Raw genomic sequence first — 11721 nt, forward strand, 5'->3', positions numbered from 1 at the left:
AAATCGCTTAAAAATAGAACTGAACTGCAACATTTACAATCGATTACAATTATTTTTGAACGTGATGATATTTTTGGCGCATCTGTGTGTTAAAATAACAGTTGGCAAAATTTAATTTTAAAAATCGTTTAGAAATAGAATTGAAATGTTGAAATTATAATGTAGTTATATGTACGTAGGTATAGGTAAAGTTATGTTGGATTCCCGGATTGCCAGACGTACCATTTAGAGAACAATTTGATTACTTATACTGCTATTTTTAAACGTGATAATGTTATGTATTTTTGACGCACCTGTGTATTAAATAACAGTTGGGAAATTCATTTTTCAAAATCGCTTTAAAATGAAATAATTAGAGTATTGGTCTCAATTCGAATAATTTTTTCGTAACTTTCATGCGAGCCCAATATAATTTTGTATATTTTGCATATTTCAGACCAAATTGTATATTTTGGGAAAACCTACGTATTTTTGTATATTTGAGCATTCTATTAGTATTTTTCTTCATAGGAATGAAAATTCTACAAAAATAGTAATTTTTGAGACTTTTTCTGTTCAAAAAATGGCAACACTGCTAAAATGTTATCAAGAAAATTTTTACCCGGATTGGAAATTTTTTGAATGAAGAATACAAGAAAAAGCCATGGGATGAATGAAAATATTTATAAAAAATCAGTAATAGAAATGAAAATTTTATTTGGTCACAATAGTACATATATGGGTAAACAATGGTAAACGAATATGAATACTTTGGTAAAACGTAAAACAAAACTTATGCAAAACATAAACAAAATAGTAAAAAACCTCAAACTCGGCAATGCATCTTATTTTACTCATACATTACATTACATGCATCAAAGTGTCTGACTAGTATCCTGTATGGAAAATGGACATGTATATTTTTTTTAAAATTTTGGAATGAACAAATTTCAGGAATCAGTTCGATTAAAGAAACAAATAACTTTCTAAAAATTCGGTGAGTTTTTACCATGAGAACGTTAAGTGTGTAAAATTCGAGACGATCAATTAAAAAATAAATGCGATGATTTTTCACCCAGCAGTAAAATTAAAAAGACCATATAAATAACATTAAAAGTAAATTGACTTCTGTGCTGAATAAAAAATCATCACATAGAAATTTATCCGCCTTTAAAGTGTTACCAATTCTCATGATTAAAAGAATAAAACTTTTTCTCTCGGTAGTAATTTTGTCTCTTTTTACTTCAACATTTACTTTTTCAAATCAGTCGATGATGATGAAATACCCAAATTTCAAGTTGACTAGAGATAATGGACACATCCGACTTAGAAATTGGTATCCTTGAAATTTGGCAACAATTACTCGTCAATACAAAAGAAAATAAACCTAGGATTCGAAATTTCAGAAACAAATTTTAGATCCTCGATAAAAAAGTGAATCTGAAATCTGGATATGATTTTCAAAGGGGAGAACTACGTCAGGAATACCTAGGTATGTTCACTTTTGACTGAGAGTGAGTATACAGATCTTTGTACTAGGATACAAAATTCTGGCTAATCACTTCTCGAAGTGTATGCCACGATTTCGATCATCATTGCTGTAAATCTACTACCTACACATATTCGTTTTACTCTGATGTTCGAGTAAAAATTTCCGGGAACAATTCTTCCATCAAGATGTCGAATAGATTGTAATACAGCTGAAAACAATTACACGAATGAGTAATATATTACCTAACTTATAAATAATGCAAATGTTCATTTTTGAGAAAAGAATTATTCAGGGCTATGAATTTTTAATCGAAGAAAAAATTCGATAAAGTACATGTATTTTATTCAACCAACCTGCTTATTTTTCTTAGCATCTTGCAACGTTTGAAATATCAGCTGGTACACCGAGTAAAGCCAATGATCATTTAAACCGACTAGTAACTTCATCACTCGATCTCTGATTTGTTGCTCGTCGCACTTTATTTTATTGTCGAAGACAGCCCCTGAGCATATGAATTAAACGATGATAAAATTATGAAATTGGAGTGATCGTTTGCAATACAAGTAGACGTTGGGCAGAGGATGTAATTTTTACATCGACATTTTCCTATACTTACATTCGATGGTATTAATAAAATAAGCGATGTTTCGTTCTTTGGTAATATTTTTCAAATGCCAGTTGGTAATTTTGAATATAAATCGATCGACCAAGTTTCCAAACGCTGACTTCAAACATATGAGTATTCGTACGAATTCCATTCTCAGATTATAAATTTTGTACGCTGTAATAAGAAAAAATTACATTTAGAGTGATCATTTCTAGGCCTTTATAGGCTCTCAAGATGACCTATAGAAGTTATAAAACTTACCAAAATGAATCACCAAAGAGAACGGAGTTAGACACGGTTGATTAGTAAAATTCGCGGTTTTATTCGCAAGAACGGTTTCTCTTGTTCTGTTCGCATCCACATCGAAATTATTCCCGTACAAATGACTCGATTTCAAATCAAAATACACCTTCTTATTCGAAGATTTTATTTCACCTACGACGCCGTTATCTTTCCATTCGTTTTTCGATCTACTGCAATGAACATTTATAAATGCAGATAATTGAGTATATATGCATTCCTGTAGTAGGTATATTTCCGTCCACGATTTGTTTTTTCATTTATGCTTACTTCGTTACACATGAACCAATTAACGAATTGACAAAAGTTTCTAAATTCTGACCACGTTCTCTTCTCAACGTAGGTACGACTGATTTACGAAACATTTTACCAAAGCTGCTCTCTTCACTTTCGTAATCATAATCGTAGCCATCTTCTACGTCAACGACTCCATCGTCGTCGACATCATCATCGTCATCGTTGACTGGATCAACAGATGTTAGAAAATCGTACAATAAATCCGAATCGTTTAATTTGACACAAGCGGTTAGTTTTTTCAAATATTCTTCGTACGCCTGCAAAAATATAAACAAGAAATGTAAATTAAACTTGTACGTAATTAAATTCACATCGTGATTTTCATCGAACTGACTTGTACGTTTTCCATGGTCGTCGTCGTTTGCGAAGATGATACCTTTAAGGTAGGCAATTGGAAATCTGCGGTCGGTTCGCCATGGAATGAAATAAGTTTGGAATTCAGAGAATGTATATCAACAGGTCGACGTTCCACGAACCACTCAACATCGTCTGTAATCAAATTCAATACAATTCTAAATGCTTTCGTTTGAGGAATTTTAAGCTTAAAAAATTAATCTAATTCAAATTCTACGATACTGCTGTATCATCAGTTGGAAAAAATACTTACTTTCATTGGTAATTCGTACGACTAAGATCGTGTGCATTGTGTTGGTGACCGGATCCGTTCTCGATGTGAGAGTAGGAATGGAAATTTTCCATTTATTGATATTTTTACTTTCGGTAACCGCAGAGAGCTGAACATCTACACCCTAGAAACAAGAATATTGAAACATCATTAAAAATTTACAAGAGATAAAAGCAATCTATTGAAGTTGGAATGATTTCATTTATCACAAGAATTAATTTTTTCGCTTCTCTATCCAGTTATCAAAATACATTAAGCAGGTATCATTATTATTTTTTACTTACCACTTCAGTGCAACGATATTCTTGAGGATCACTCGTCCCACTACCGAATTCCCCATTGTTGCCACCGTAAATACGTCCTTCGAGTACTGATTCAGATTTCAACACTTCTTTAAATTTGCTAAATTTTTGGCCTATTTCAGCCATCGTTTTACGACCGAAGCTGTAACGTTGAAATGAGAATTGTTATCTCAGTTACTGCGTATAATTGCATAGAACAAATTAATCAAAGGGTAAATACCAACCTTTCTTTCGGAATTCCGGAGCGCAATCCTGAGGATGATTGAGTGGAAGATACACTGTTCAAAATGGTAGAAAAACAAATAAAAATGATCACCAAGATGTTAGAAACAAAATTTAAAAATTCTACAGTGGTCCAGCCCAAGATTAAATCATTTTTGAGATTTTTGAAAAAGTGTCATGCGAACAACAAAAATGGATTCAAATTTCGCTAGAAAATCGTAAGTTTTAATGATTTTTTTAATCACTTTTGGTGAATTTTGAACTCAAAATTGAGAGAAGCTAACCCCTCACATGGATTAAAATATTTATGAAAAAGTGTCATGCGACACATCAAAGTAGATAAAAATTTTGCTAGAGATTCAAATATTTGGTCGAAAATGTATTTCGAGCATTTTTGAAAAATTCTGAGCCCAAAATTGCGTTATAATTTTTTAGATGCTTGAAAAAGTGTCAAACGAGCTATTGCAAAGGGTTAAAATTTTGCGATAGATTCAAATATTTCGACGAAAATGTCATTTGAATACTTTTGAAGGATTTTGAGCTCAAGAGTCAAGACTGTCACGATTTTTGGGATTTTTGTAAAAGTGTCGTGCGACATATCAAAATGGGTTAAAATTTAGGTAGAATATCAAAAATTTACATGAAAAGTTTTTTTGAGCACTTTTGATGAATGTTGAGGTCAAAATCAAATATTTCGACGAAAATGTTTTTGACCATTTTTGAAGAATTTTGGGCTTAAGATTAGGTCACAATTTAAAGGATTTTTGAAAATGTTTGTGGTTCACCAAAATGGATTAACATTTTGCAAGAAAATCAAGTAGGTATACCTACCAACGAAATTTTTTTCGAACATTTTTAAAGAATTTAAAATTTGGAATTGAGTCATGATTTTCGAAAAATAAGTCATAATCTCGACTGTAGATCAAAAATCTATAACCTTTTTATGGGCTTTTTGAAAAAAATTTTCGCCCAAAATTGAGTCAATTTTTCGAGTAGTCATGGAAAAATTTCATGCCATCCATCAAAATGCGTCACATGAAGAGAAAGTCTACTGTTGTAATATAAATAATCTCATTTGAATATTTTCAACCGTCTTTTAAAAATAAGTAATACTTATGAACGAAAGTATTAAACTCACTTTTCTAAGCAAGTTAAATCGGGAGAATCACATCGTCCGTAGAGCCAACGGTAAAACTACAAAAAAACCCTATGATTAGTAAACAGGAGACACGAATAATAAAAATTTAAAAATGAGTAAAACTATGAATGAGAAGTACCTCAGCGCTATTATGAAAATCTTGACAATGATTTTCCAAAACTGAAAATGCATATTCGTAAGCTTCAAACAACGTAGCTGTTGTACGTAACTTTAAAATATCTTTAGACAGAGCTGAAACATACAGCAACAATACGATATTAATATGAAAAACAATCAAAAAAGAAACATGCCTAATTCTAATCACAAGGCACTTCCACGAACTAAAAAATTAAAACTCTAATAATGGGTTACCTTTTCTCAACGGCGATGCTAAATCTTTATCAAAATTGATACAATTTGGCGAATCTGTCTTAAAATAAACTGAGAACAGATCCCACGCATCTCGATATAAATTATCTAATTCTTCGCCTTCTAAATCCGGTTTCAATATTTTCTCATTAAAGTTCGCTGTAAAAATCAAATTTGTCGATTACAATTTTCAACGTTATTTACACATCATTGTGCTTGAGTTACGTACCTATATCCAAGCAAAATTGCAAAACATGTTCCGCATTCTGGCTTCTCAAATAACGCATGAAAGTGCTTTGTAATTCTTTGTCTTTCAAAATACTATTCACGTCTGGACGCAGAAACTGAAACAAAAATCAAAATAAGTCACGTTACTCGAGTTGAAATTTGAAACTCACAGAGAAGCCATTGGTTGAAAAGGGCTTGATATTCGAGTAGGATTAAAGCTTAACTTTATCCATAAATTTTACTAACTCCATTATTCGGTAACGTATTATAGAAGCTCGTAAAATTATTCAGTAACTGGATCGGTTCATCATTGCAGTTGTCGTCAAAGCTACTATTATCAACATCTGTTTCGCTATCGATATCGCCAGTATCACTATCTTCATCACTGCTGGGTAAACTTTTCCCATGAAACTCCAAATGACGTAAAATTAACTGATTCAGAATGCACGGGTTACATATAGCGTCTGATAAAGACAGAATTATGCTTTTCGATACTATTTCACGCAGTAATATGCCATACGATCTGAAAAAAGTAACCAAGAACGTTCAAACACTAACATAAGAGCTGAGCTCAGAATGGATTAAAATACCAAACCCAGAGTTTTTCGTTCCTCGGATTAGCTGAAGATTCTTACTTGCAATTAAAGTCGCTCGCGGGAAGTAAAAATTTCAGCATAGATTTGGATATATTTTGAGCATAAAGAACCTCCGATTTGCGACTGTGCACGGCTACGTGTAGACGTGAAATTTCAACGTTTTGTTGGGTAGTAACTGCGTGTGCATGTGCCAGACACACTGGAACTACTTTATCCAGGACAAAATGTTCCAAGTTGATCTGCGTAATCGTAATAAAAGAATAAATTCTGATGCGAGAGCCCTTCTTCAAGTCGTAATTTAGCACTTACTCGAGCTATTCGATGGTAAAGGACTCCGACAATACGACGGATGGCCGATCGTATTTCGTACTGAAACCAGTTATCGTTGGAAATGTTCGTATACCAGGTTGAAATATACTGATCGGCGATGCGGCAAAATATCTGAAATTATCGAAAGCGATACATTTTAATTATTAAAACTTGGGATACGCTGAAAATTCGATGATTGTAAAGTTTTGATTTAGGGTTTCAAAACTAACCTGATCTAAAGCACGATCAATCGAACTAGAAGCATAAACCTGACCGGGTACTTTTTCTTTTTTATAGTCAGTTGGAAGATCATACTCGGTTTCGGTATCGATGGCGGTGTGAAAACGTTTCGCAATAGACGTTAACCATTTCCTGCGAGAATCAACGAAAGAAATAAATGATCAAATGTACACGTATCGAAACACGTTGGAAATTAATACTAGTAGGCTACTTTAGGTTGTATTGTAGCTGATGTGAGTTCTGAATCATTTTCGAAAAATTAATACTTACTTTGTAATTAAACTGCAGCAATATATGCCCATAAAGTAACAGCTCAAGATGATCACACCACACCAAAAGCTGCGCAATAAAAATGAACAAGATTAGTGATCATATTCAAGTAACTTAAGTGCTTCGTTATCCTGAATTATCCTATTGTGTTAATCTCTAGAGATGTAAAACTATCCCTACACTTACCCAAAACATGCAGCATTATGTAAAAAAAGAGTAACAGGTATTCCGATCAAAAGCAATATATTTCTGTCACCGAGCATTTCATACCATTGTTTCAGCACTGGCAGCTCCATATTTGAACTAAAAACAACAAATTGGTTGGTTCAAGTATATCGTATAACTTTTCACAACTGAGTATCAGCTGAATACAAAGTACTTCAGTAATAATACATAAGTATGAAGTAGATTGAATGCGTAATCAGTTCTCACTTCTGAAGTCTTCTGAAACCTGTAGCTCATAGATTTCACTACGAATGATGGTCTGGTGTGCAGTCTTGTAATTTGTACTCCATGAGGAAATTTCAGGTACTTGTTCTGATAATTAGGCTTTATAATCACAGTTCAGTGTTCAGTTAGTTTCAAACCAAAATTTAGAAATAATTTCAAACTGAAGAAAATGAAAGAGAGAAGAAATCGCTTTTGTTTTCGCTGATAAAAAAATTTGTTTTTCTGTCTGATAAATAATTTTCAGACACGCCCACGTTGCACTTTTTCGACCAATCAAAATTCAGTAAACTCGAGCAGCGCTATCTACCAATCTTTTTGGAACTATCTTACCGAGTTTCAGCCAGGCCGCTAGGCCTTGATTTCCGTTGTTGTTTACGTTGAAACAGAAAGTTGATTCATCATCAAAAGTTTGAAGTTGAAGAACTTTTAGTTTTATTGTATTTTGAAGTTGAACTTTCGAGTAATTTATTGTGTAAAATCTTTATTTATTACCACTTGAATGTTACTCGCTTGAGTAATCATTGAATCGCGCAGTTGTGATAATTAATTTATTAATTGAAGTTGGGTGACAAACCTAACCCAATTCAACCCAGGAATGCGCGCTGGGCAGGAGCGTCAGTTTTCCTAACATTCATAAAGTCATAAACAGCTACTGCTGTAGTCAATTTTCTCCCTTGTTTTCCTCAGAGTGGAATTATTCTGATACGGGTTACCATGTTCAGTAAATACGCGTGCACGTATTGTCAAGAAGAGATCAGTGGACTGAGAGTTAAATGTTCAGATTGTGAAAACTTCATCCTTTGTTTACAGGTGATCTACTTTCGTATAAATTGATAAATAACCCAACAGTTTGCAAAATGCGAACTTTAATTCAATTCAGAGCCAACCTAGGCTTAATTTTTGATGTTGACTGATTTGTATTTTTTGTTTCTTTTGTAGTGCTTTTCAAATGGCGCCGAAATAGGTCCTCATAAAAACAATCACCCTTATCAATTTGTGGTGAGTTGATTGAATTGATTCTTTCAGTATTTAGTACGCTATTAGAATACTACAGCGTTTCTGATGCTTTTCTTTTTTCAGAACGCGGGCACATTAGCAATTGTTAGTAAATCAGGATGGACTGCCAGCGAAGAACTCAGTTTACTGGATGCCATAGAAAATTATGGCTATGGAAACTGGGAAGATATTTCTAGTCATATAGATTCAAGAACTCCCGAAGGTTATTACCTTAATTCATATCTTTCGATTGTTTTAAATGTATACCTCACACTTGTATTTTTTTTCTTTTAGAAGCCAAAGAAGAATATATAAATAGATTTCTAGAAAGTAGCATAGGTCGTGTCATTTGGGAACCAGCGTACGATTTACGACCCCATCTTACCGATTTGACCATCCCAGATGATGGGCCGTTGGGTCCAGCTTCGATGGCGAAATTACCACCGTTGGATATAACCACCGAAGAAGCTACCCTATTAGGATACATGCCTCAGAGAGATGATTTTGAAAAGGTGACGATTATTTTTGACGTTGATTAATTGGCTGGTCTGTCATATGACGAATGAAACAGCGTCTTTGTGTATTTTTTGTACGTTTGAACCATTTTAATGCTTAAAGTGAATGTTTGTTTTCAGGAGTACGATAATACAGCCGAACTCTTGGTGTCGTCCCTTTCCATCAATCCGGCTGAAGATGATGAATTAGATATAGGTACGTGTACTTACGTTCCTCCATCGAATTTGCTTGTTGCACTCGTCAACTGTGATGCCAAGTTATCAATTTTGGGAACCTTCTCTAACGGATTTCGTCTTCTTTTCTTGTTTCTAGCTTTAAAATTGGCCCAGGTGGACATGTACATGAACAGTTTACGCGAACGAACGCGAAGAAAACGAGTTGTCAAAGATTATCAATTAGTTTCACAATTTTTCGCCTCTCGTCGAGAAAGACCGCCAAAAAAGAAATTAACCAGGGATCAAAAGTAAGTATCTGCAGCTCTGGTCTTCGCATTCTCTTCATTAAATTTTTAAAAAGTTATACCACGAGTAACCTCACTAATGTGATTTTTAACCAGGGAATTCGAGGATAAGTTTCGTCCATTATGCCAATTTATGACTGCCACGGAACACGATCAGTTGCTGAGCAGCTTACACAGAGAACATGACTTACGTAGAAGAATCAAAGAACTGCTACGATATAGAAATAATGGTTTGACTACTCTCGACGAATGTGTACAATTCAGTCACTTGATGGTTGCTAGACAAAATTATAAAGCTGCTGTAAGTGATATTTCAATTCGAGTATCTTTATCTGTAGAACGTTCGTTTAATTCGTAACGAACTGTTCGATAATTTCGACACCGAAGATGAGTTCGTACTCATTGGTGTACGATAGGTGTGTTTATATTTATTCCATTATATCAGTACGTATTTTTCCTAGGACAGCGGCAACTCTGCGCAGACTTTCCATCCTTGTCAGCTGATAAAAAGAAGGTGAGTGATCTATACTTGGGAAATAATTATGTTAATTTTATGAAAATTCTCTACTCTAATATTCTTTTAACGTTGAATTGATTTTCGCTGGGAACCTTTTTTTCTTTTTTTAAATATATTATGTAGAGCAAATATGCAGATGTTAACCTGTTTTTTTGATACTATTTTACAGAGAAAGAAAAAGAAATTCCTCTTCCATCATAAAAAAAATCACTTACTCCACCGAACACCTGCCAACATCGCAGCATTCAACAGACGTTTTGCGCTGTCTGAACCCTAATTATAATGCCGCCTCTCCTGCTTCAAATATGTTATCATCTTCTGAAATAGAGGTCAGCTGAACCGTCTTCTGTACAGTTTTTTACGCGATATTTTAAACTGAACTTGAAAATTGATCGTGTATTTATTCGTTTTTGTTGCAGCTTTGTTCAATTCACGAATTATATCCAATGCAGTATATATCATTAAAAACCCTTCTACTCACAGTAAGTGTCTTTTTACATCGTATTTATTATTTTGTTGCGTTGTAGTGTTTGAGTTGAAAGCTTTGATTTTTTTTTTGGTTTCAAATTTAGAATTTTGACTTTTTAGTTGCTCTCGTAGATTGTCTCTAGTATTTCGGAAACGCACAGGAAATTCCTATTCTCAATCAAGTTTTCATTTTAATGTGGACATTATTTTTTAAACAATACCCTGAACTATGTTTTCGTTTCTGTTCCTGGAAAGATCAAAATCTGGTAGTTTTCATTTCCATAATGTTTCCCTTAGAGTGTAATTTCATTTCCTTTCCATTTTCAATTTTAATTTTCGCGTTTCCGAACTTTTTGAAAAATTGTTTCACTTTACTTTCGACAGCACTATTTTCTATTTCATGTTATTTTTGATATTTTTTATTCTGGCTGCGATACGTGGAATTATATTGTTACCTGAGCCTATTTCATTAGTAAGTTATTTGTGATGTACATACCTTTATTTTAGGTTATTTCAATTTGTGTCTCGATAAATGTGATTTTGAGTTGAATTCTCCCTTTAAATAATTTATTTTTAAACACACATTGTCGTGTGTAATTGTTTTTTTCGTTGACGAATCCTCCCTTCTAAATAGACTCCTTCGTGTGTGTTGTTTTTACTAATTTTATGTTTTCTTTTTGCAGAAAGGTGTCAACGAAATCGAACGAGCCCAAGATATCATTCAGTCTGTGTCTTCATATTTGGTGTCCAATGGTTGGATAACTTCTGTGTAAATTTTTGTTTGTTTATATTTATTTTATAAATTAATTAAATACCTATACGTTGAATACTTGAGTTTTTTTTTCATTTAAAACATTCACAAATGATTCAGCTGGAAAATCATCTACTTAATATGTGACGTTTTCTCCAGCAGATTAGCAGAGGAGAATGTAGTGGAAATTTTGTTTTTAATAGATAAGATTTTCTGAAGTGACTCGAGTCTCTTTTCCTGTGTCCCCAAAGCAGTTCAGATCGCATTTTCGTCGACCTAAAAATTCGAAAAATCGAAAGTCTAACGTTTTATTCAAAGTAGAATACATTTTTCAATTTCAACGGAGCTTCACACTCATTCTTAATGAAATTTTTAATTTTTTAAAAGAATTTTTAAAATTCTTAAAAATTAATTTTTAGTTTTAGATAATTTATCGTTACGTTGAATCATCTTTTCCCCTCTTTTTTCTATAAAAAAGTTGAAAATTTACTGGAATTCCAAAGAGGCTAATTTTCCATTCAACTAGAGGAAATTTGTAATATTTTTTTGTAACGTTGAAACATGAAAAATGAATAGGTCAGTAATTACA

At 33.2% G+C, this 11721-nt stretch overlaps 2 protein-coding genes across 5 annotated transcripts; one reads left to right on the plus strand and one right to left on the minus strand.

The window, feature by feature from the left end:
- Nucleotides 1-676: 676 nt before the first annotated feature.
- On the minus strand, nt 677-7643 carry LOC135845382 (sorting nexin-14-like). Its single transcript, XM_065363890.1, has 20 exons — nt 7407-7643; nt 7161-7277; nt 6975-7043; nt 6695-6836; nt 6465-6596; nt 6195-6394; nt 5806-6082; nt 5561-5675; nt 5335-5490; nt 5102-5214; nt 4963-5018; nt 3827-3880; nt 3585-3744; nt 3283-3424; nt 3010-3164; nt 2649-2932; nt 2340-2551; nt 2088-2252; nt 1825-1973; nt 677-1679 (listed from the first exon to the last, which is right to left on the minus strand). The coding sequence occupies exons 2-20, from the start codon at nt 7268-7270 to the stop codon at nt 1608-1610; spliced, it is 2763 nt and encodes a 920-aa protein (XP_065219962.1). The 5' UTR covers nt 7271-7277; nt 7407-7643; the 3' UTR covers nt 677-1607.
- A 150-nt stretch (nt 7644-7793) lies between these two features.
- Nucleotides 7794-11210, plus strand: LOC135845383 (transcriptional adapter 2B-like). Of its 4 annotated transcripts, XM_065363891.1 has the most exons (12): nt 7794-8234; nt 8364-8423; nt 8505-8643; nt 8715-8932; nt 9056-9131; nt 9249-9399; nt 9493-9697; nt 9858-9910; nt 10083-10242; nt 10333-10395; nt 10809-10853; nt 11065-11210. In XM_065363891.1, the coding sequence occupies exons 1-12, from the start codon at nt 8139-8141 to the stop codon at nt 11152-11154; spliced, it is 1356 nt and encodes a 451-aa protein (XP_065219963.1). In that variant the 5' UTR covers nt 7794-8138; the 3' UTR covers nt 11155-11210. The 4 variants fall into 4 exon arrangements, 2 of the variants coding, with proteins under 2 accessions (XP_065219963.1, XP_065219964.1); XM_065363892.1 differs by lacking the exon at nt 10809-10853 and having other exon boundaries at nt 7795-8234; XR_010558746.1 differs by lacking the exon at nt 10809-10853 and having other exon boundaries at nt 7796-8234; nt 9863-9910.
- Nucleotides 11211-11721: the final 511 nt, after the last annotated feature.

The sequence above is a fragment of the Planococcus citri genome, chromosome 4 (assembly GCF_950023065.1).
Source record: "Planococcus citri chromosome 4, ihPlaCitr1.1, whole genome shotgun sequence".
Taxonomy (NCBI): Eukaryota; Metazoa; Arthropoda; class Insecta; order Hemiptera; family Pseudococcidae; genus Planococcus; species Planococcus citri.